This window comes from Ptychodera flava, chromosome 1 (assembly GCF_041260155.1).
Source record: "Ptychodera flava strain L36383 chromosome 1, AS_Pfla_20210202, whole genome shotgun sequence".
NCBI classification, from domain to species: domain Eukaryota; kingdom Metazoa; phylum Hemichordata; class Enteropneusta; family Ptychoderidae; genus Ptychodera; species Ptychodera flava.
In genome coordinates, this window is record NC_091928.1 from 52,112,604 (window position 1) to 52,139,740 (window position 27,137).

The 27,137-nt window shown below is 35.0% G+C and overlaps 1 protein-coding gene across 5 annotated transcripts in view; it reads left to right on the forward strand.

Moving 5' to 3' along the window:
* The window catches only part of LOC139140636 (ankyrin repeat and SAM domain-containing protein 1A-like), a 137,020-nt gene that overhangs the window by 87,871 nt on the left and 22,012 nt on the right, over positions 1-27,137 (forward strand). For 3 of the 5 annotated variants that reach the window (XM_070710009.1, XM_070710023.1, XM_070710030.1), the window contains 4 exons: positions 103-305; positions 749-1,051; positions 3,619-3,759; positions 4,874-5,240. In XM_070710009.1, coding sequence (XP_070566110.1) covers positions 103-305; positions 749-1,051; positions 3,619-3,759; positions 4,874-5,240 — 1,014 coding nt within the window. Of the gene's footprint in view, positions 1-102; positions 306-748; positions 1,052-3,618; positions 3,760-4,873; positions 5,241-8,023; positions 8,048-27,137 lie in introns of all 5 variants that reach the window. The other 2 variants (XM_070709997.1, XM_070710016.1) reach the window with 2 other exon arrangements.

Consider the following 27,137-nt stretch of genomic DNA (forward strand, 5'->3'; position numbering starts at 1 on the left):
TCAAGACTAATACTCCTATTACAAGTGGGGACTATGTCATTGTCAATGACTTGTTGTCTGTTATTAATGTCAACTGTTTTCATATTCTGTTCCTATCCAAAGTGTCCACCCCTCCCCCACCCTTGCCTGACAGAAACTACTATGACGAAGAGGTGGCAGGTACATATGAAATCCTTCGCAAAGTTGACAGTGACCAAGAGAAATCTGAAGAAACCCCGCCTGTCCACAGCTCAGAAGAGCAGCCAGTAAATGCCAATAATGGATCATCAGCCACGGATGGGGATGACAGACCCAACTCTTTGACGGTGAATGGAATTACATTTGCTTTTATGTAACATTTTTAAAATGACATACTTTCATATCATCAACACTGTCTCAGCCAGTTCATTGTTAAAAGTTTGTTAGTGTAGGATTTGTGTTCACAAACTTTATACTAAGTCTTTGTAAATCGTATGGCAGGATAGAAATATAGGACTTGGAATAAAGGCACACTCCATGTTTGCTTGTTTGAAAAGGATACTCTGTGTGTTTGTTATTCCTTTCAGTCGTACAGAAAATCCCTAGCTCTATTTTGTGGGGAGCAGCCCTACCTTCTTGACAGGACACTTGCAATCTAGAATTGAGAGAGAGAGACAGAGAGAGACAGAGAGATGTCAAAGCGTTACCTCAAACTTGAAATGGTATGAAATTTGTAAGTCATACCCTGTTCATAAGTTTAACAGTCATGCCTGTATAAAATGCCTTTCAGATAACAACTCCAGTCTTTATAGATCCAACCAGGACATCGGATGGAGAGGGAATCTATGAATTGCTGAGCGATGCAACATCAGGTGGTCCTCCCAGCATCACCTCCCCAACATCCAGCGAAGCATCAAGTGTAGCCATGGAAACTATCGAGAAGACAAGATCTTTCCCCCTTAAACCAGTTCCAAAGAAACCCACAGACCTCCCTCTAAACAATGGAACCTCCAAAAAGCCAGAACAAATAAACAACAATGTTGATAAAGGTGCTCCCCACCCTCCCCCTCCTGTACCTCCCCACAAAAACTTGGTAAGTGTGTTGTCTTTCATCACACAGTCATTGTAGTTATTACACACATCATGTAGTTGCCGTAGTCTAGAATAGTATCACTCTCTGTATTCTATCTTTTCTCTCTGCTCATACAAGCAATGTTTATGTAGTGTGGTGTGGTTTCGGTGTGGTGTGCCATAGCATGGTGCCGTGTATTGCATGGCTTTAGTGGTGATTTTTGCACGTAATGTGGACTCTTTGGTTTTACTGCAGCACAGCTTTTTTGTGTGACGGAATAAGTATTTCGCATTTTGTCATTTTGTGGCTGTTTACTAGTTTGTGATTGATTCATAAAGTTTGTGTACAGGTACGTTGTGATACTGGTGTTTTGGTGTGCTAATACAATTGTTCATTGAGATATTGAATTGGGTAGAGCTACCGTAGGAAGTATTAGCTAGCTTTTAACTTTCATTATATAGAATGAGTTGTCATTGTAAATGATTAATTATCTCATCAGTAGGCTATAAAGTTAATCATTTTATTAGCTCCGCTGTCAGTGACGCGGAGCTTATCAATAGGTTGATTTTCCGTCGTTGTCCGTCGTCATCGTCCGTCGTCGTCGTCCGTCAACAATTGCCTTCTCCTCTGAAACTGCAAGTCCAATTGCTTTGAAATTTTATATGCAGTTCACTAAGGTTGTTCAAATCGTGGTGAAATTTGCATATTTGCATATTTGGGGCATTTTTTGGTGTTTTTGGTAAAAAAATCTTCTTCTCTGAAACCGCCTGTCCGATTTCTTTGAAATTTGATATGCAGTTTACTTAGGGTGACCTCATTTAGATTTGTTCAAATCTTGGTGAAATTTGCATATTTGTATTTTTAAGGCAATTTTTGTCATTTTTGGTAAAAAAATCTTTAAAAATCTTCTTCTTCAAAACTACCAGTCAGATAGCTTTGATATTTGGTACATATGTCCTTAGGGATGATCTATTTCAGATTTGTTCAAATTGTGCAGAAATATGCAAATTTGCATTTTTAAGGCAATTTTTGCCATTTTTGGTCAAAAAATGTATTTCTCAAAAGGTGCTGGTCTGATAGTTTTGAAATTTGGTATACAGGTTTCTACAGATGAGCTAAGTAATATATATTGAAATTATGTTGAAATCTGTAATTTTGTATTTTTGGGGCAATTTTTGCCATTTCCAAAACTACTCATTTGATAGCTTTGAAATTTGGTATACAGGTTCCTACAGATGAACTAAATGATATTTTTTGAAATTATGATGAAATCTGCAATTTTGCACTTTTGGGGCAATTTTTTTCGTTTTTGGTCAAAAATGTGTATTTCCAAAACTACTCATCTGATAGCTTTGCAATTTGGTATACAAGTTCCTACGGATCACTTTAATGATATTTATTGAAGTTATGATGAAATCTGCCAATTTTGTAATTTTGGGGCAATTTTTGCCATTTTTGGTCAAAAAATGTGTATTTCCAAAACTACTCATCTGATAGCTTTGAAATTTGGTATACAGGTTTCTATAGATTAACTAAATGATATTTATTGAAATGATGATGAAATCTGCAATTTTTATTTTTGGGGACAATTGTTGCCATTTTTGGTCAGAAAATTTTATTCTCAAAAAACTACTCATCAGATAGCTTTGGTTGACATGTTCTTAGGGATGATCCGATGTGATATATTCAAAGTATGATGAAATCTTCAATTGTGTATTTTTGCAGCTATTTTAGCCACTTTTTTCTGGCCATTGCATTGAGCTATCAAAGATTTCCACCTTCTTCATCAACATGTGTCAAAAATAGTTATTCTCTACATAAACACAGCGGAGCTATATCGGCCGCTAGGTCGCTTGTCTCTAAATTATTGTTAGTTTTTTAGAGTATGTTTATTAGGTCTTTCACTGTCTTCAAATATTGAAAAATTGGACAACAAGATTAACCCATTGAGCACCAAAGGTCACCTTTAGAAAATACGCTCCAGTCAATTTTTTTTCAGATTTTTGTCAAATAACAAACAGTAGCCAATGAATTGTGAAGTCAGTTTGGCCCAAAATTATCAAAAAATTACAGAAAAATTCATAAAAATTCGTAAAAATGTTTCACCAAAATTTTGCTGGGAACAATTACAGCACTCAAAGGGTTAAGTTTACCCTTTCACCACCATGGTTTGGCTTAAACCCATTATTATAAATGATGATTGTGGACCTGTTCACAGGCAATGGGGTGGGTGGGGTGGGTGGGGGGTGAACAGGTTTATGAACTGATATGATGATAGAACAAGATAACAGATGGGTATCTTGGAGTAATTTTGAAGTCTATACATTGTTCAACTAACAAATTTTTTGATGTGGGAATATAAGAATGATTGTAGTGTACAACACGATTGTTTGGCTGAATGAAATAAAATATGTCGGTTGATAAATGGGATAAATTGACAAGTTTGGTGAAGGCATAACTGATGTTACCACAACCTGAGATGAAGACTGTTGAGAGGGCTTGATTGATTGATAGATTGCCATTAATGATCAATCAATCAATCGGCTGGTGGATTGGCCAACTGACCGATGGACTAATCATTCTTGTAGGTGGTCAGTGGATACGTAGAAATGACTCCGGTCTTAACCCCAACCAGTCCGACCGAATACGACCAGCCACCGACACCTGACCACCCACCACCATCGGCAAATACCGCATCGTTAGAAATCCACTGTAAATTCCATTCTGAGGTGAGAGAAGGACAAAATATCAAATCACTGAGATTTTTAACAAGATTCACAGATTTTCACCCTGCTGAAGAACATGATTGCATGTATCTTCAGCCTTTTCAAGATCCTGGTTAGGTTCAATCCTGTGAAGTGAAACCAGTATACCTCAATCAGCACTGTGTTGTTTCATTGTGTATGGGGTTTGGGTCAGAATGGTTTTAAAAAGACTGCAAATGCATACACAACTTCACCACTTGAGTTGTGTCGCTGCTCTTTTGGAATCAGTCATTGAATGTACATATCTGTAAGAGACTTGGCTGTTGATGTATTGTTTGTCTAGCTGATTGAAGTGACACTGCACTAACATAAATCTTGCCATTCCTACTCTCATGCAGAGATACTATAGATGCATTGTTCTCATCATTTCTACTAATACTTCAGCTGCATTTTATCTTCAGTGTTCTACTAACGCTTTCTTTAACATTTTAATTTTCTCAAAATGTATAGCTACTTCTCTGCAAGTGTATAAGTATGTACAAAGTTTGTCATGCAAAGTTTATTGACGTTTGTTTTTCCATATTTACCCTTGGAATTGACTGTTGTGTTTGAAGTGTGTCGTTTTGTCATCTTTGATATATTTTACTCCTGCTAGTACTAAAACCATTGAGTTTGATGCTCTGGGCATTGTTGCACGTGTCTTGTGAATTAACAAAAACAACAGCACATTACTAGAAAGGCTCTAGGGGGCGCTCATAAGTGACAATCAACCATTGTCAATGTTATACATGCATTGTGTGCCATGGTATAAATGTATAGGTAGGACTTTCTATTATCATCATTGCATCTTTTATGAACTTTTGGTGACTTTGCTAGTTTCATTTGTTGAAGATACAAATAGAATGTTGTTTTCATACTGTATAAAAACTAACATGTCTACAAGAATTTCACATTTTGGAATGAAATACCAAGCTCTTTGTTCATATTCTGCTTTAAGGACATTTTAGTTCAATATACTATCACCCAATACAAAGCCCTCAATGCTTGAAAAATAACTAAGTTTCTTTGTTTGTGAGCAGAACACTATCTCCTATGTATACCTCATTTAAAATATTTTTATTTTCCCATTTATTCATAGCTTTTTGAGACAGGCAGTAACTCTCAGAGAAGTTCTGGAATAACTGACATCACTGAATCATCAGGATGTTGCTCCTCAACAGAGTCAGAATCAGATGAGCCAGATGATGTCGTCGTGACGACTGAGACTACCATCTTGACACCGGCCACAGATCAGAGCAACTCTGATCCCCAGAATACCAGTGCACATCTCTCAACGATCTCAGAGGGGACCGAGGATCGTGACGACTCCAAGCGCTCTGCAATTGAACAGAGGGATTTGTCGATGGCTGTCAATTCAGACAAATCCAGTGATACGATATCTATCTCTACAGACAGTAGCAGTGAGGCAGAGATCCTTAGACCTGAAGGGCTGGACCCATTTGCAGGTAAGACAACAGACTATCATAGCATTTGGGAAATGTTGTGAATAATTTTGCAGCTTCAAATATCAATGGTCCTTTCCTCATCACTGATATCCCTAACTGCTTCCTGAAAAGCTGGAAGTAAATTTTTTGGCCGTAATTTGTCAGGGATATTATCAAAAAATTTCCTTGTTCCTGTATATGGATGAGGTGAACTTGAACTCCGTATTTAATGGTACTTGAGAGATTGTGATGGACAACTTAGAGAAAAGTGATATTACTTGGTATTTGACGTGAGTGAAAATATAAAAGCAAATTTTTAATAGATTTTACAACTATATAGGACTTGTAAAGTGAATTTGATTTGTACACAAATACAACAATAATCTTATCAAATTGACAAAACAATTTTGCATTGTTTCTGTGTACTGTACACACCTGAAAACATCTCCAACACACAACATTGGTCTAGGAGAGACAGTCATGATGGAAATACATCTTTTCATCAGAAATTTGCAAGTCTGGCAATTTCAAGATTGCAAATGCCTTAACTCACTAATTTACTGAAAGAGATATATTAAGGTTACAGCCCCTGCCTGTACAATATATTCATCAATTTTGTATCCAACTCACAGAGGAAAGCTTCTCACCTGCGTAATTTATCAGAGAAAACTAAGGTTGTGTGATTTTATCACTATTCCCTGAAGTCCCAATGCAAAGCTAGATATCTGCAGGGTATTTTATGTAGAAAGGCTGTATACAGTGCCCAGAGAATTGAAGGTTATACAGTCATTAACGACTGAAATAAATTTCAGCCAGAGAATGAAAAAATAAAAAGTATATAAAATGTATTTGAAAATTACATCACAGAGTGTCTGCCACTGAACTGCAATGAAAGGTCAGTTCTCAACCGTCCAAGGAGAACTTCTTGATGTCTTTTGGGAGAGTAACCTTCAAAAGATGATGTATTGCTTCTTCACAAGACGGTTTCTCACCCTGCAGAAGGATTTAGGCATGAATTTTCAAAATGAGTTTATTTGAGTCCCAGGGGGTAGTAACAAGGAAGGCAAAGGATTAGTCTCAGTAACAGATCTAATGCATGTGGAAATGTTATGGAAACATTTCTTGGCAGTTGACTGCTTGTATTTATACATGATATGATCTATGCATAGATTTCATTGCACAAGTCAAACAAACCAAGAGGCAACAAAGGCATTTATCACTGTTTATGCATAGTCCATTCCAGTGCAGGACGTACAAAATTTTGAAAATAGGTGGCAAATGTTTTCCTTTAGGCGGCCAATGAAGGGGAGAGTATACCAATAGTGTAGTACCCTTCATTAGTAGCAAAATCTTTTTTCCTTTGGAAATAATTGTGAAAAGTAGGCAAAGTAGGCCAAACAGCCAGTAAATTTATTTTAAATTGGTGCTCTCCTAAAAACAGTAAAAATGAATAGTTTATTGAAATGTAGCTGCTTTGATATGAATTCACTTGCTGTCTGGTATGTTTTGAATAAATGAATAATTTTCATATTATCTTTTAAAAGATAATATTTTATTTATCAAGAGAAACCTGTCTGTGATAGTAGATGTATAAAAATCATATCAATACACACAAGTTTTATGCTGCTTCATTGTGAAGGCTGCCCTCTATGTTCAAACTACACAAAACTGTACTACCCTGTTGCCTGTTATAATGAGCTTAAGATGTAATGAATCATGCGGTATCAGGGGAGTCATAAAAAACATGTTCTTGATAAGACTTCAGTGAACAACTTTATAAATTGAAAATTGAAAATTTATCTCTGTTGTGGAATCAACATGACAGAGATTTACAGATACGGCAGACCGCTGATTGCACCTGATAAACCACACCATAATAAAATATGAACTTCCAAAAGGAAAATTGATTCATTCACTATAAAACACATACAGGCATGAAATTACATTTGCATACAGAATAAAGTACTTTGCTGAACTGGCTGTTTATACAAAGGATTCAAACAGAGTGGCCCTGGATAAGATCAGCTCCTGGCTGGAGAGAACAAAATGTGAACAGTGATCAAAATTGTGAGAAAATGCAGTAAAATGTTTGCAAATAAATGAACAAAGGTCATGAATTAGAAGATTGTGTATTTTATTTGAAAGTAAAATTATTCCTGGGATGTTGAAAGTTTTACCAGATGACATGTGAGCATGTAATGATAACGAAATTTTTAATAAAAAATATTGTATTAACTGTAATATACATTTGCTTGTCTCTTTAGCGTGAAACTTCATGTTATTGAAGTTGGCCTCTTCAGTTTGAAACCTCAGTGTTGATTGAATGTGTTTTGTAAAACATGTATGTCACACTTACACTGTCCAACCTTGCATACATAAATACACAAAAATTATGATGTGAATATAAGAACTACACATATTTTGTCTTGTCTGGATGCAAGTTGAGAAGAATGGCAGTTATATGGTCTCTGTGTATCCATAGTAGTGCAGAACACAACGAAAGATCTAATTTGTGTGGCCATGACACAGTATCTTTTTCTCTGTGAGCAATGTAGTGCTTGTAACAAAAAACTTAAATGGCATGGCCATGATGTGTACAAAAAGTACCCAATCAGTCATGTAACACAAGATATATTCTGTGTGGCCATGTCTTGTTAGCGCTGTATGTGTGCGTCCAGAGTGCATTAAACGCTGTGTTAGTAATCTTACTAACAGTTTACCCACTTCTTGTCTCCGTTCCTTTTCACATTGCTGCCCCAAATTGGCTCTCTGTGTGTGTCTACACACATATACACACACACCAGGATTCCTTGATAGGGTATTGGAAGGTAATTGTACTGTTTTGCTAACAAAATAACAGGTTTTTTTGCAAAGCATGTCTTTAAATTTGGTGTTTTACTGGTATTGTGTATGTGTGATATTGTCTATCAAATATCTTTCATTTGGTGGTACAGTGTACTTTCATCCAACTATATCGTCACTTTCTTTCATTCTGTCTACCTTTACTGTGTCTTTTTTCAGTGTTATTGCTGAATGATCACGTAGAAAATTTTCTTCTTTTCACATTTTCATTCATGCATAATCTTTATATTTGTTGAAGTTTCATTCATCAAGGTTGTGGATACGTTTCATTATACATGTACCACTCACTGCTCAGACTGATGTTGCTCGTCTTATCAAGATCAGCGTTACTCATTCATTCATGACAAAATAGAGGATAACAAACCACGTACCATATATTTTGTGTTGTTCATAATGATCAAGGTTTTTGGGGTGGCAACTACTGATAAGGTACTTTCATGTGTTGGGTTAATGACAGCAGTTATTATGTGTGTATTTCATTTCAAATCATACATTTTGTTTGACTTCCTGATGTATGAAATGTTTTCATAAAAATTACAACGCAGGTAATTTGCAGTTAGTGTTGACGGACTATGCACATTTGCTGCATAAAATATCTACCTATACTTGTAAATCTATGTTCATTCTTGGCGACTCCAACATCAAGTTCATTCTCATCATGTCTTATATTTTGTAATATTTGACTTTGTTAGATACATGTGTGTACTCTCTGCTGACAATGTTAATCATACATACCCCATATCTCAAGGTCAGGTCATTGTACTCCATATTATAATTGCAATTAATGAAAGTATTCACACCGTTAGAAATAAGAAATTCTTTCCTTCCATGAGCAGATCAATTTAATTGCACGGGAGGAAACAAAAATAATTTGAAATTTGATCAGTATTTTTGATGAGCTACTGATGGAAATGATATATCTCAATGTGTCAACCAAATGTTAGTGCTCCCATACTTGATATAATTCAAACTGTAAGTTAGTGTAAAAGATTCCGATATATGAACATTGAAACCATGTTTGCATATCATACACATGGATAAATCAGGGTTTCTGATGTCATTCGGAGTGTTTCTTTGCGTGTTCTTCTGTGTATAATGTTTCGGTTGTTGGCGTTTATAGTTACATACTGGTTCACTTGAACCCAGCAAATCTCCCAATGATTGAAACTTAGTAAAAATATTTGTGTGCAGTAACGTGTGTGTTATTTCAGTGTAAGCAAAACGAGACACTACCGTGTTCATTTCAACTGAAAAAGGAGTCTTTAAACTTTGTAAAAATGTATGCGGCCTGCCGTGTATGTCATCTCAGCTTTAAGGAACCATACGATAAATATGGCAGCCTTTGTAAATTCTTATTTTATATGAATTTATTTGCATCTAACATGCAGCTGTATACTGCATTGATGTTCACTTCACCTTCTTAACTGCTATGAAACTTTCATCTTGCTTTGTGTCTGTTCATACCTCTTGGAGTTTAAATATTGCTTCAAATGTTACTAAGATGGGTAGTTTTGTGTTTGATAAAAAATGTTTCTTATTATTGATGTTATATCAGTACTTCTAATATGGTGAGTTAAAAATACATTTTATCAGCTTTAGTAAGATAAAAAACTAAATAATGCCAATGAAATCGGTAGTATATGCGAAATTTAGAAAATTCACTGATAAAGGCCGCTGTGAATAAATACAAATCAGTGAAAATTGTTGGCTGTATTCTGGTTCTAGAGAGATAATGAGACAGTTACAGAAAGAACACGGTATCATTACACAGACTTCCAAACTGCATAGCTGGATGAGCCATAGCTCAGAACCATGACAAAATCAGCTTTGCAGAAAATTGTTAAAATAGGAGTCTAATAGGTCTGTGATCAGCTATTGCCCCAGGGTCTGCGATTGCCCCAAAGTCTATGCTCCCATATACAAATGCACGGTATTTTCAATCTTACGATATCCCTTAGGCAGCTCTCTTTCTGCAGAAAAAAGATTATTTACATTTTACCTGTGATACTGAGAGTACAGATAGATTCAAGGTGTAGTCTGGTATTGTGTGTGTCTTCAGTGTTTTGTCATGGTGTTTTGCAAGGTTTTAAGGGAAGAAAATTAATGATGGTTTTATATTTTACAAAAATTAAGACAGTTCCTGAGTATGATTCATACAGCAGTACGAATGTAAAATTCAAGATTGAAATGATATTGTTGGTGCAGTTAATTGCACAGTAACATATCATTCATGTTATCTTGAAAGTATTTGTAAGACTTCTGTCTGTTCATCATTGAAGTTGAATGGTTGTGAAAATAGCACTTTATTATTGATGTTGAGTTTTGGAAAGATAAACTGAAAATATGAACAACAACATGTTCAATTCCTTTGAAAAAAGAGACTCTGCCCGATAAATGATATTAAAAGCCAAAAATTATCCTTTCAATTTGAATTTTTCGGTTAAGCACAATCAAATTGCCCCTTCAGAAAGCCATGTTATCTTCTAAAATCTTTTGTAATGTTCATAACTATCAGCAGACTAAGTCAAATAATACAACTTAAATTAAATCAAAATTAAATTGATCTTTCCAAATGAAATTTTGGTTAGTACAATCACAGCTTGCCCTTCAGAAATCTTGTAAATCTTCAAAAATGTGTTCTGTTCACAGCTATCACAAGACTAAGTAAAAAACACAGCACGGAATGTCAAATCAAAAGTACTGGACAGGTGATGTTTGTCAAAATATCATTCTGAGTAAAGTGAAAATGAAAATGTACACCAAGGTAGTTTGTGAAACAAAATTAAATTTTCTAAAAACTCCCTCAAGTGACTCTACTCCCCTGATGTGTGCTAGTCATAAATCTGGTCGTCATGAAAATACAAGACAACTTTGTATTCATTTTGTGAGTACTTCTCCAGGTACCATCGTTTCTGGAACGAAATTAATCTCTTTCATTGGGTATGGTACAGCTATATTAAAAATTCATAAAAGTTGATATGATGTTATTTAATAGCGAAGACTAGAGTTGTTACAGGATAAACTCATCTTTGGATTCATATGACATTTGGGAATTAACCAATGAAAGGAAAGGAAAAACTGAAAAGGAAAACTCATGCATAACAAATTAAACATTTATTAGGTAATTTTCACAAATTGCTACTCAATCAAATGGGTTAAAAAATACTACAGAGTTTATTCAAATACTAGAATAGACTTTCTGAAACATCTAATTCAGAATTTATTTTTTTCATATTTGTCTACATATGTTACCCCCTTGCAATATTTTTTACAATTTTGGAATATTTTATTTATTTTACCAATATCTGAAATTGCTGCTGATGTCGTGTTGATGAAGCTAGTCATCAATAATAGAATTACAAATGGAAATTCAATATGGACTTTGATTCTCAAATTTCATCATTTCATCTCACATTTCACTCGCTATCTTTCTGTCGATTGAAATCCTGTTGTTTTTTGAGTGATTATTTATTAATTGTATGAATAATTTGTAAATCCATGCGGCTATCAATCAGGGATGGGCATTGGAAATATAAAAAGTAAGGCAAAAAATGAAAAGGGGATGGGGAAAGAAAAAAATATGAGAAATCAACAACCTTACTGCAGGGCTTCTTCAAGTATTTCAAGTTTGTCGCATACATCCCCATTTTGAATTTGCTAAATGTGAACTTTTAGTTTGTTTTTTATTTTGTTTGTGTATACAAAAATGTATTAACACACATACAGGTATTTTACTACAAAATAATCCACTTCTCATCTTCGGTTCAGTCTGAGATGAAACCGAAAGATAATAACATTTTGAAGTGAACACTTTAATCAATTACAATGAAAAAACAACTTTCAACTATTGATAGAATTTTTAGGTGAAACATTGCCACAGATGAACTTCAGGGATAAGATTTTAAAGTCAAAATTAATTCTACTGTAGAATCCATGTATTACTAGTATCAAATCAGGTGCCTGTAGTTGCCCTTTAAAATGAAGAAAGCAACCATTTCTAATCAGAAAGGTGACCATAATTGACCTTGGCTTTCAATGTCAGAATTTCTATGCATAGATAATGAGGTCAATTTTCATATTCCTCATTGGAACTCTGTTATATTAGTCCTAGGTTATGGCTCAGAAGTTTTCATTATCAGGATTTCCAAACAGAATTTCCTGCCTTTTTAATGGTTTTGAATGATTCAGAATTTATCAATAGCTCATGGCATAAATTTACAAAGTAAAATAAGAAAGCTTTTGACAACTATTTAAGAGTCTGGGATAAGTTCATAAGCATGGATGACACAAAAGGCCAGGTAAATTCCTTGATGAAAATCAAATACCTTACTCTGCAAATACCATATTCTTCATCTTCTAGAAATTAATATTTTCAGTGGTACTTGCATCCATAAATACAGAAGCCATTTCTGTGTTAATAGTGTACATCCAAAGTGTGCATTCACCAGAAATTGTAACGCTTGTTATATTTCTTCATTGCAAACACTTTCACTTTTGAATGCACTTTTCTACAAACTGTAACTATACACACCAATGTTTCAGTTTACATAGCCCACACCACTGCATCTCAGAACAGTTACAGAAAAGTGTAGCAATAATTGAACATTTCATCATTGCAATGGTAGCTCATTCTATCCTTAGTATCTGTAGTTTTGTAGTTATATGATAGATGCTGTGCAGTCAAAATAGCACTACATTCTTACACGACAGGAAATTCTGGCATATTCAATCTTTTTCCGTAATTTTTCAAACCCTTCAACCTTATTTTCCTTGTATGGATCAATAACTTCATTAAAAAAAAATGGATGAAACTAAAGCTACCGTTACGATGTGAAATGGCAATCACGAGTATGTCTGATGTAAGTTAACTGCTGATAAATCATGAAATGGTTTTACGATAGACTTTTTTTTTGCCCGGAACAAATATGGAAATTGTTCAGCTGTAGGGAAATTTTAAGATTTGCATTCATGCGGAATTAATCTCAACAAGGAAATGTTTAACTTGAAAGGGGTTACCGACAGATCATTTTCACCTTTCGCCTGCAGAAGTGAGTGTTTTCGACTTATCAGTTCAGCTGTGTATTTTCTACTCGGTCATTGTAGCGCTGTGAATAATCTCTGTACTGGCTCAGACACAGCGGTAACATGACACCAAGGAGAGTGAATGACACAGGTAACCTGCCGAGATATTCCGCCGACACGTGTAATTAGCCGGCAAATTTCCCTCATCTGGTTAGAGAAATCTAATAAAAGTTCCAATAAGCGAATTTGCCGTTTCATTTTGAGGCTAAGAAAGTGAAATCTTTTTGATATGCAAATTAGAACAGTATTCAAATGCCTGTGACTGAATAGTCGTAGCAAATTTGTTTCAATTTGTAAATCAGACTGAGCAGAGGGAGATGTAATGAAGTAAGGCATTTACATTCAAGGTAAAAAATTGAAGGATTTTCACATCTTAGTATGGCTTCAGTCAGATCTTTTTTACCTCTAGGATTTATAGAGGACTATTCAACACTATAGATTCATGAAAAATGTGATAAATCTTTCTTTTTCACTGAAGCAATTTCTAACAAAAAAATTGTGCCCAAATTTGGCCGGAGTTTGACATTTTTTAAGCCTAAAAACATTTGCAGCTATTGCAGTCATCAAAAATACCTCAACTTTGATTTGAGTGAAACAAAATAACCAGTTATAATCTGACTTGTTATGTTGGTGAGTTGTTATATTTTACAGCATGTGCTTTTTGGGTAACAAAAGCAACAATGATATAAAACATATCAATGAATCTATAGAGTTGAAATGCATTGAAACCAAATTGCCATAGGAAAACTCCATAATACGTATGGCCTTGTATCCGCAAAGAGATCTGTTCAGTTAGTGAAAACTCGGCGCTATTTGCATTTCATTTCAGTGAAAGAGGTTTTTAGACCTGGCAGAGTGTGAAATTGTCACAGAGGCAGAGCCTGTGTGGTTACTCATCCAAGCCATCTACATCAACACAATTCACCTGAGTAAACACTGTGCATGTGCATATCTTCTATCTCACCGCCCAACACATGAATAGTTACCACCTTCTTTTCCTCTCAGAGGTAACTTTAGTAACTTCCTATAGAAATCTTCCGACCTTCCCTTCTTTGAAATATTAATGATTCATTTTCGCTTGAGTGGAAGATGCTGTAATAGTGCACACAGCTGCAAGGCAGTGGTGGGGAAAGGAGAATTAATTTTGCTTTATCGCTTCTTCCATTCTTTATTTCCTGTCCACATAAAATGTTTAAAGCAATCAAATTTTGTTGGTTCATTATTCTCAAAATCTGATCAATGGAGTAGATTAAATATTTATGTTAGTCATCAGAAGGCAGATGAGTTGTTAAAAGAGGCTTAGGGAATATGGACAGGAACTTGTGTATGCTGTACATCTACCGGTACCTCAAAGTGATGTATTTTATTTTTACATCATGGGAAATAATTGCATTGAAATGGATGTAGAAAAACTTCACAACATGTTATTTCCATAAGTTTTATTATAAAACTCAATGGAAGCAAAACAAGGGCTAATATAAGTGTATCTTTTTCCATACCCTTTGCTGAACATTGACATTCAAGTTTGATACTTGTTTTACCTACCAACAGATTCGAGGCCGTCAGGCTAATCATATGTCAGGAATTATGACCAGGGTCTTGATAGTATAGAGCAGTGATGAGCGAAAACCTCGAAAACCATCGGTAATGTTGAGCTTCTGATGCATGGAGTTTCTTATAAACTTGTCTTGTCAGAATTATACCCAGCAATCTCCTGTCATTGGTCTGATAGAACATTACTTCTCCAATCGAAACCAGTTACACATGCATGGTATGTGTATATTAGGCTTATCTGTAACAGAATCTTGCTCAACAGAAATTCATATCACTAACGGACAGCATTCATGGCCTAATTTTTCTCTCTGATATGTTCAATAGTTTAGATTATGTTCTAACAATCGATTTACTGTCCTGACTAAATTTACGTTGTTTAATCGGGATGGCATGACATCATTATAGTCAATCCCAATGGTAGTCCAGGGATCAAAGCTAACTAAAAAGGATTATTTCTTACAAACAGGTCAAAAACCAGGTTATTTAAAATGTATGAAATCTTGCACCAGGAGATTCTCAAATTACTGCCTCACTAAAAGGGATATGAAATATCATGACGAATGAAGATAAGTGGACACACATTTGGTTGTGAATTTAAACGGGAAATTATAGGACTGTTGGCGCACAACAGGCAGATTACTGATGACACAGCAATTTGCATACACTGGGCGGGAGTTTTCGAATTCTCATGGCATCACTTTGACCATATGATTAATTTGAATAATCATGATGGGCACTTTCGTAACATATGCAAAAGAGGTGTCAAATGGTCGTACAGGGAACACATTTTGAAACATATACGTTCTGCGAGAGAAAAAACGGAACATTTTTTCAATTTATTTTGACTCGTGTAGTTGCTATGTATCCACAGACATCATGTGCAAGATTCAATGACAATGAACGCTTGAAACATGGCAAAATTATGGGATTCTGGGACCAAAGACGGCACGTCTGATCAGTAGCGTGGCTTTTTTACATTTGCATGGATAATCCGGCTTTTATAGGGGAAGTCCCTGTTGAAGGGTATTTTCTTAGGGGGCTATGAATAATAGTGATAGTACAAGTGGACTCCCTAGATTACTAACAATTCAAACAGAATTTCTTTTTGTCCACTAATCTTCAGTCTTGCCGAAATATCAAGATGGAAGGGTTTGAATTTGTTAATTGTGCTTGGTTTTGCACATGAACAAATTCAACAACTGTTCAACTTCAAATGTTTTTAAACATTACAACACAATATGACAGGTTCACTTGAAAAGATGATTTCTGTACCTGTACACTCGCGAAAAGTACAAAAAGCAATTAATCAAATCTACGTGTTCAGTGCTGTTGAAATATATTATTATTAAGTTGTGTACAAAATGAGAGCACAGCTGAATTGAGGTGAACTGAATAAAAAAGTACTCAAACCAGTTTATCAAATCCATTGAACTTTGCAATCAATTTGTACAGTCATTTTTAGGTGTAAAATATAGATTATATTCTATGTATAGATAACATCATATACCCGTATATTCAAATAACCTTTAATTCACTGATATTTCTGTGTGTAATGTTACTCATGATGGATTTTGACATGTGACTGGAGAAAGGTAATTTATGAAGGAACAGTTTGTGCTGTGATATTCCAAATGCAAGTGTGGTAAATTGCAAGTAATTATTTTTTCATGCCTTGAGTACAAAAATCCTAAATTGATTTGAAAAATTTAAATGTTGATGGCTTTGAGGTTGTCAACACTTGCATAATGCAGCCTGTAATGAAATGAAACCTGTTTTGCATACTGCTACTAGATGAGGGCACAGTCAAGATTAAGAGATCGCAGCCAATTTTCAGGTCATTGACATCTATGAGTCCATTAATGGAAGTCATGGTGTACCTCAAATCGATAGCGGTACATTATCAAAGGAAAACCTTGACCCTTGAGTTAATGCAAGTCAAGATCATTAATATTGTATTGTCTAGACTCCACTTAATGTTATACAATTAACTGCATAATCAGCTAACTTCTATCTCATAGTTGAGGTCATTCACCTTTCTGATTGATATTTACTGTCTGATAAGTGTATGTAATAAATTAACCCTTTTAAAGCTGTCATTTTTTCCCACCAAAATTTTAGTGCAACATTTTACCAATTTTTATGAATTTTTCTGCAATTCTTTTGATAATTTTGGACCAAATGGACATCACATATCATTGGCTCAAGTTTTTTATCAAAATTTTGCCAGAAATCTGAAAAAAACTTTACTAGCATGTATTTCATAAAGGCAACAAAAATTGACTTTGGCACTCAAAGAGTTCAGGACATGTTTTTGAAGTGTCATTTAGACTTCGGTGAAATGATCAGCATTGGTATATTTGACTTTCAAATGTTGAACCCATAAAGATTAATTTACTTGATCATTAAGTGTGTTCTCTTCATGTAAATATGTAAAAATGCTGTAAGAACACAGTTTCCAGATATAGTCTCATGTTGCTTAGCTTTATATGAAAGATTTGACCTCGGCTTTGCAATGTATCTGATGTTAAATTCAAAGTATAAATTTAAGGAAGTGAGTAAGTGAAGTAAGTGATAATGCTCATTGCATTGACTGATATTTGTTCAAAGTCCTAGAGGTAATTACAACGATGTAGACATTCTAAGAAAATGCAAAGGGTCCAAACTGTTGAGGCATGAAATGTGAACTTTTGAAAAGCAGATCAGTCTATTGATTTAGTGTTGCAATCAGAGAAGTGTTGTAATAGAAAGAGCGATAAACCAGTACCTCAGGGTTGATGTCATTCCTTTTAAAAATATTCCTGATCGTATACTGCTTTGTGTAGTCTTCTTTCTAAAAAATGAGGTTTGAGCATCTCCCATGAGTTTAATCTTGTCCAAAGAAGTGCCTTTCCATGGAAGTAATTTCCACTATTGATAACGTTATCACTGCAGGCAAAAGACGAGGATCTACTTATCAAGTAAGGTAGAAATTACCTGTCAATGCCAGCTGTGTACCCTGATGGAGAAATTTGATCCTATTGATTCCTTGATGCTGATAGAATACAACTGAAAACTATCAACAGGAAACAGTTTGGTGTCCTTTCTTTCCAACCTCAAGGATGAATGCAGTTAACCCTTTCAGCGCCAAAGTCAACTTTTGTTGCCTTTATAAAATATGTACAAGACAATTTTTTTTTGCTAAAATTTTGATATAGAACGGTAGCCAATTAAATGTGATGTCCATTTGGTCCAGAATTATCAAAAATTATGGAAAAATTCACAAAAATTGGTAAAATATTGCAATAAAATTTTGGTGGGAAAAATTACAACACTCAAAGGTTTAATTTTTATCCAACTTAGCATAACATTTATCAGAACATGGTTTCTTTATAGCAATATTTCACACTTTGATACAACAATGTAGCAATATTCCAGACTTTTCTATAACAATGTAGCAATATTACATTCTTTATTACAACAATGTACAAATATTCCACACTTTGCTACAACAATATTACAATAATGCAACATTTTAACATTTAGTCCCTGATTATCAAGACAGATAAAAAGCCAACTCCAGAGTTTAAATAGCTCAGAAACTGTTGCTATTTGTTGAGTTTTGCTTATACTACTGATCAAAACCACAAAATAATGTACAGCAAACGATGGAATATGAAAGTCATGAACATTCTCCTTGTATTCTGCTGGTTCTCTTTCTGTTCTCTTTCCAGTGTCTCGGGTAAAATTGTAATCATATAAACTCAAAAAATATGCTAGTTTACATATATTGAATATAGTACTGTGGCTGCTTAAGATTGAGTCATTCTCGAAACCTCAGGAAAATTGTCTAAACAGGGAGACCATATGTGGATGACTCTGTCAAAACATTATTAAACCAAGTAAATTCAATGCAAGTGTTTCACTGTATTATTGTGATGTAAGCACGTTTTGTGTGATCATAAGCAAATCTGAATGGAATTGATGTCAAATTGGCAGAACAGGTTTTGTGCCTAAATGAAATTTTGTCAGGAACTTGTCAAAACATTATCTTGAATGACTCAACAGACTATCTCCAGGCAGTCTTATCGTTCCTGAATAGAAATACAACATGTGGACATTTTTAGTAATATTGCTGCTTTGTGCTCGCACATGTGCAAATCTTCAAATGTGAAATCCCTAGTCTACTCAGGTTTGGTTGTATTTTCCAGTCGGAAGAAAGGTATGGAAAATGTTGACCTGGTCACTTGTTTTACAATGGGGTCAAATCTCGTTGATTGTCATGGTGTTGTTTGACCCACATACCGATGACAGTACTACCATTAGAATGTACACAGGTAGGGTCAAACTCTAAACGTCTATTGGCACAGTACAGGGTCTGTTTCATGTTCCACCATAATATTATATCCGTTCTATATTGATGTAAAGCTATACTAACTCAATTACAGTACTTCTATTGATTGGGAAAAAATGTAACATTTAGCAGTTTTGTATTCCACCATAAACCAAATTAGCTCATAAATTTGATGAGAACTACTGACAAGTGTTGTGAGTTCAAGATCTGCTAGGAGTTGGCTACAATGACCTGACTGTACTGGCTCACACTGCTGAGGCTTATTGTTATAATAGGGCAGACATTACCCATTAAGTGCATTTATTTTCTAATAGGCAGCAGAAACTAGTATCATTGCTGTCTTTATCTTTTTCATCCATTCATTGTAACAGGAGTGAACATTCGTCCACTTTTGCAGCTAATTTCAAAATGCCAAAACATTATTACTGACTTCTCAAATGAAACGAAAAATCAACAAAGATAATTTTCCAAGAAACAGACTTTTTTCCATCAACCCTTCCCTTCCCAATTCCTTGTGTGCATGTCCTTTCATCAGTTGAATAATGGGATCACATCAACACTCAGTAAAATTGATGTAAAGGGGAAAGACTGCAGGCAGAGTCAGTATAGCATAAACCAGTACATGTACCTACCTCCTTGAAAAAAATCCATCTAATATTTCTCAAATGATATAAAGATGAAATTTAATAATTTATCATCATATCTGTAGTATTGCTAGCAGCATTTAGGCTGAGAGCATACTTCCTGAAAGAAACTAAGAGATTTGGAGTTCAAAAATAGAAAATATCACAGGAACCATAAGATTGCTGAAAATGTTAAGGGTTAAAACATGTCTCCAATCAATAATGCATGGTGGCTGTTGAATTCTGGGATATATGCCAAAGTTGCTTCAGATGAGTATCAACTCTGATGCTTCCTTTTGATGTTGTCACTTAGATTGCTTATTTGCATATCAAAACAGCATTCACAATACAATTGTAAGATTGACTCAAATGGTATCATGCCAAATTTCAATATCACCGAATTTTTGCCAAAATATTGTTTTTTACAGCGGCAAAGTTGTTTTTTATGGAAAAAATGCTTGCAAAATTGCTTTGTCAATCTTTCTATGGATATATACACCCATATTTTGCTCAGTGAATTGACCACATCCTGTTGAACAAACTGTTCTGAAATATTAATTTTGTTCCAGTATCACATGGCCAGCATAATCCTTTCGTATACTTTCTCTACAAAAGATACAAAAAGAAATTGGATGTAACAAGATATCTCCCTTTCAGGCATAACGTCACCAGCTTTTATCAGTTGCATTGACACCCAATCCGCAGAATATTTTAAAGTACAATGAAACATACTTTACATGTATCTGCATGTCATTCTGAACATGTCAATTGAATTGACTAACAGACATCTGTTCACCGTGTGTCTAGCATTTTCATCAATGTAGCAATACTGAGATACTAAGAATATGCTTATTAAATTTTCTGAAAATTTCCATCTAGTGACCTTTGTGCTAGTTATAAATCTGGTCCTAATGAAAGTACAAGACAACTTTGTATTCATCTTGTCCAGGTACTGTTACTGGGCATGAAATTAATCTCTTTCATTGACTGTTGTATAGCTGCATTAAAAATTCATAAAAGTTGATATGATGTTATTTAATATCAACTACTAGGGGGAAAAAAAATTAAAACGCTCACGGCTAGGCAGATAATCTTCAATGGAAACTATTAGTATTTCTGTATGATGAATTATTCAGTCATGGTTTGTCTGGTATGGAAGGATTGAATACAAGTTGGTTCATGGATAAACAGCTTAATTCTCACAAAAAGTTGGGTTAGACATTGTCTTTTCATAACCACAAAGGATTAAGAAAGGTCAGGGACACCTGTTGAAATGAGTTCCTTTAGTGATTTCTTGTGAAATGTCTGATTATTAGTCCTGGATTTAGTCTTAGGGTTTAAACTCAGATTAAAGTCTTACACACAGAATCTGATGTAAATTTTGTTTCAGATGTTGCTCCACTGGACACATCGAACAGTTCATACTTGATAAACTGCAATATTGCCAATTTCCCATTTCATTTCATTTCATTTCATTTCATTTCAAATTCAAGGACATGCATGCATCTAATGATCTGTACAACAAGCAATTTTTCCACCAGAAAATCCCGTGGCAGCCAAAGAGTCCTTGAACTTTTGTGTTCCTAAACTTTGTTTTATTCTAGGTTTTGTTTTGCAGAGACTATTGTCATAATCTTCAACAGAAATGTGCAAAATGTTCTAACAGTCATGGTAAAAAGACTTTGTCAGCCAGTTTTCATCATGTTTCATATTTTTTGAAAAATGACCATTGAGAAGTCTTTGAAAAAATGCAATGGAAAACATTGCTTTTTTAGTCCCCACGGACACCGTCCGGGGGACTTATAGGTTTGGTCATGTCCGTGCGTGTGTGCGTCCGTGCGTGCGTACGTGCGTGTGTGCGTCCGTCCGTTCACGCAGATATCTCAGAGATGCAAGAAGCGATTCATTCAAACTTGGTACAAGGATTACTTCATATGTCATACAGATGCACATCAATTTGTTTTGTGATACGATCCAATATGGCCGCCAGGCGGCCATTTTATTACGATTTTTTCATGTACAGAGCCATAACTCAGACATGTTTCAACCAATTTTATTCAAAGTTGGTACAAGGACATTGACCAATGTCATAGATATGCACGTCATTTTGTTTTGTGATACGATCCAATATGGCCGCCAGGCGGCCATTTTATTACGATTTTTTCATGTACAGAGCCATAACTCAGACATGTGTCAACCGATTTTATTCAAAGTTGGTACAAGGACATTGACCAATGTCATAGATATGCACATCAATTGTTTTGCGATACGATCCAATATGGCCGCCAGGCGGCCATTTTATTACGATTTTTTCATGTACAGAGCCATAACTCAGACATGTTGCAACCGATTTTATCAAGCATTGGTACAAGGACATTGACCAATGTCATAGATATGCATGTTGATTTGTTTTGTGATACGATCCAATATGGTCGCCAGGCGGCCATTTTATTACAATATTTTCATATACAGTGCCATTACTCAGACATGTTTTAACCGATTTTATTCAAAGTTGGTACAAGGACATTGACCAATGTCATAGATATGCATGTCAATTTGTTTTGTGATACGATCCAATATGGCTGCTTAGTGGCCATTTTGTTACGATTTTTTCATATGCAGAGGCATAACTCAGGCATATCTTAACCGATTTATTCAAAGTTGGTACAAGGACATTGACCTATGTCTTACATATGTACGTCGATTTGTTATGTGATACGATCCAATATGGCCGCTAGATAGGCAGCCATTGTATTACGATGTTTTCATGTACAGAGCAATAACTCAGACATGTTTCAACGGATTTTATTCAAAGTTGGTACAAGGAGATTAACTAATGTCATACATATGCATGTCAATGTGTTATGTGATACGATCCAATATGGCTGCCTTGCAGCCATTTTGTTACGATTTTTTCATGTCAAGGGCCATAATACTCTAAGGCATATCTTAACCGATTTTATTCAAAGTTGGTACAAGGACATTAACCTATGTCATACATATGTATGTCAATTTGTTTCTTGATATGATCCAATATGGCTGCATGGCAGCCATTTTGTTACAATTTTTTCGTGTCCTTAGCCAAAACTTGGGCATGTCTCAACTAATTTTATTCACAGATTTTATTCAAACTTAGTACAAGGACATTGACCTATGTCATACATATGCACATTGATTTGTTTTATGATACAATCCAATATGGCCGCCGTGTGGCCATTTTTTTCCGATTTTTTCATGTCCGGAACCATAACTCAGACATGTATCAAGCAAATTTATTCAAAGTTGGTACAAGGACATTGACTTATTTATACATATGTATGTCGATTGGTTTCACGAGATGGTCCTATGTGGCCACATGGTAGCAATTTTGTTATGGTTGTTTCATGTCGAGAGCCATAACTCTGGCAATTAAGTCTCAACTGATCTTATTCAAAGTTGGTACATGTACATTGACTTACGTCATACATATACATGTTGATTTTTTAAACAGTAAAATCAAATATCGCTGCATGGCGGTGATTTTGTTACAATTTTCAGATGTACAGAGCTATAATTCAGACATATTTCCACCAGTATCATTCAAAGTTGGTACAAGGACATTGACCTATTCATACATATGCTCGTCAATTTGTTTCACGTCATGTAGCAGCAACATGTCAATTATTGAATTTTCGTAAGTAGGCTTATATGTCAAGAAATACGTACTGCATCAAATTCATGAAACTTTATACTGATGTTAAGGTCACATTGCTTTAACATTGAACATTGAACATCAGTGTCATTTTAATTAATTTGTAATTGCATAAGTAATGAACTTTCCTAATTAGGATGATATAGCCACAAATTAATACAGCGTCAAATGTGATGAAACTTGATACAGATGTTGATCTCATAGTGTTGTAAATACTGCATCAAACTTTATGAAATATGGTACCAGTGATAATCTGTCAAGTGATAGAATTGTATGCAAAAATGTTTGCAACATCCTGTTGATTAATTCCTAGTTGACTCATTTTATGAACTTTAGGATGGTGGCCTACATTGGTTTTATGTTTTCATCACCATGGAACTCATTCTTGGCCATTGAGCGCCATCTGTATCAAAGTATTTTTATCACAGACCTAATTAATGAAGAGGACTCTATCCTCTCTGAGGACATGTAATCAAAGTACCCATTATTAACAAGTGGGGACTGTGTCATCAACGATGACTTGTTTAATATTATATTCTGCAAATATCATAAAGTGCAAATGTCATAGCAAAAGTATCATAAAATATCATAAAGATACAAGTGTTACCAATACACAATATAGGCTTACATAGCTTTTGTTGTATTGGGTTTTAATTTACCAATTGAATCAGTTTTCTGAAGATTTAGGTGGCTAAATTCTACTCTTAGTGAGAAACAAAAGATTTAAAATAAAAGGAACACATTAATTCAATACTTATTTGTGCACAAACTTTCTGTCAACGAAACGTAAAAAGTTTCAGTTCGGTTGTGAAGGTAATATTTCAAATTGCACACGGAGAAGGAAGGGCATGTAATATTACTTAAACAAATTGCCGTCTGCATTGATGTATGAGAATTGTACTTCATGCCAAGGAAATGGGAACATTCTGATATGTAAATAGGAACCCCATACATCACATTCTGTACTGTGGCTATTCTGAAATATCAAAAGGGAATCTATTAGAATAACAGGCTGGAAAGCCTTGGCTGACCAGTTTCAAAGAAACACACAGCATACATATTATCGAATTAGAATAGAAATTATTCAAAATCACCCAATATGGTTTACTTTCATTTCATTGTTAAAATACGTGTAGTATTAACCTCCATACCGGTACATTTTGTTCCGGATATGAAAGGAGACTGGTTAAGGAATATCTTTGCCTTATTACAAATAAACCAAAGTCAGACTGTCAGCATTAGTGTATACAAAGTGTTCAAAATATATTGTAACATTCATTATAACTCTTGAAAGAGCATTTCTTTCCTATGCACAATGTAGCTTTGCCGTCTCTCAATGCGTTGAATGTCCTGTGGAAATATTCAAATCCAATCCAATACGGAAAATGCAAATCAGGGTGTGTGAGCCGTAGGCTGACAGCCCCATCGTTTATGCACTGTCAAGGTTGTCACTGTGTGCTTGAAGTGATGGCGATACAGCGGCTAATCTAAATACACTGTGTATACTTTTAGACGTACTTTCAAGTTTGCCTGTAGTTGATTTTAGTATATGACTAAAGGATAGTATATTCACCCAGTTGTAATGCTTAGGATTATACCTTTGTAATATGTGGTTTTCGCTATCAGAATCTTTTCATCAAATCCATAAAAACATCTCTTTTACCAATGGTGTTTTCAGCTCAAGTATACATACTGTCATACAACACCCCCCCCCCCCCACCCCTGTACATTGGTACTCAATAGCCTTTCATGAAACAGTTATATTGTATCATATTCTCTGCAGGTTAACACTTGCATAACCTATTATCTCTCTTGTACCCTGAAAAACTGGTCATCAAAGTACATTGTAGTACATAAAAATGATATCTTTTCACCAAGATAAAATCTCAATAAAGAGAAAATGACATGTCATTGTATGAACACACAGCTAAGTGAAACTAAACATTCAAATTAGAAATATTACTCTAGTTCATTGTAGATTTCATTCAATGTATTTATTAATGGTGATTGAGAGATAGGGCCTTGCTTCCTTATCAATAAGATTTCATCACAGCGTCACTTAAAGTGAAACACTGAGCTGAGTCACCCTGCAGTGAAAGGTTGAATGCTCAATTTCTCCTTCTTGCATTGGTAGCCAGTAGGTACTTGGCTGTTTTAACACTGTCTGGCTTGGCTAACACATAATCTGAATAAAGACAGCCATCAAGAATATCTCCCTTTACTCAGGTCTTCACTCCATTATTTTCCATTTTTCCATGACAGCACAGTATTGTGTGCAGAATTCATATGACATTTTGTCTTTTTCATTGTACTAAAGTAATGAAAGTGTTGCCGACTGATTTATCTGAAGGATATGCTACTGAAAATTTGCATAATGCCTTTTGCAGTTTTCAAGAGTAGCCTTGGAACCCTGAAATCATGCATAGATTTTGTATCTTCAACATTATGTACCGGTAGATCGTAGTAGTACCTGTATTACATATGGCTGGTACATGAATGTGTAGTTCTCATGTTCCATCAGGTTCTTTGTATATTTGATATTGACAGATACACGTATTGACAACCGTCAAACAACTGACTAACTTGTATTGACAGCACACCTGGATGAATGTAAAAAATTTTCTGTAAAAATCACAATTTTCATTTTTCCAAAGTACATTTGACAGGAAGAAAAGCATCCTGCATTTGTGGCTGTCAAAAGATCTGTGAAAAGAAGTTTTTGTCAGCATTTTGGCGTCTCAAAATCTTCATTAAACGTGACAGAATAGCAAAAAGGAACAGAGTTATGGTGTTTCTGAAAAGAAGCAAGATTTCCTTCTGAATGAGTGAGTGCTTCAGGTCAAAAATGTATTTTGATGAATTGAAATGTAATTTTCATTACGTGAGGCATGAGTCATAAATGTGAGATAACGCAACAAAGCCCCGTGGTGTTGCTCAAGTTTGTATAGGTTTAGTCTCAAGGAGATAAAGATGTTTATTACATGTGACGACAGTCAGGCAGCGACAACACATCAATCACTCTGACCTGAGTCCTGACGTTGAATTTTTTACATCATTACAGCTGCATTCAAATTGTTCCGTCAGCTCATAAATAATCACTAAGGTCTATATTTAGCTTCTATAAATTGCATTTATTAAAGTCAAGCTCTTTGAAATGTGACAAAAATCTGAAAAAATGGAATTAATTATTGACGTAAAATCTACCGTACATTAATGAGTGTTAGGGGTTGCTAAACGTAACATTTGCTGGTGGGGCTGTAGTTTGATAATTCAGTTATGTCACGTAGATATACTTGTATTAACAAATGTTTTTCCATCGCTCTGGCTTAAAGTGCTTTGAAGTCTATCTTTTTGAAGAAGTGAAGTTAAATTGGTGCATTTGTCAATCACTGAAAGTCCAGATCTGTCGACAGATAAGTTGACATACAAGCGTTTGTTAAAGTGCTACTCCACTTTTATAAGTGTTTTCAGCTAACATTGCTGAGAGGGTTTTCTTGAAGAAAAACCTGGTAGCTTCTATTCAACTTGGCCACAGCACTAACTAACAGCATTAGAGAATTTTGTATAATAGTGTTCTCATTATTATAATGGCACAAGACATCCACTCTTGCTCAATAATGTGACTGTATGTTTTCAACAGAGACTTCATAGTGGCCCACCTATAGCCAGCTTTCTTCAAGTACCCTGACTTAGACTTTAAGGAAACTGTATAGTTCACGCCTCCAAAGTGAAAGACTTCAACTTTTGCTCAAACTTGCCTTAAGGAATCTTTTAAC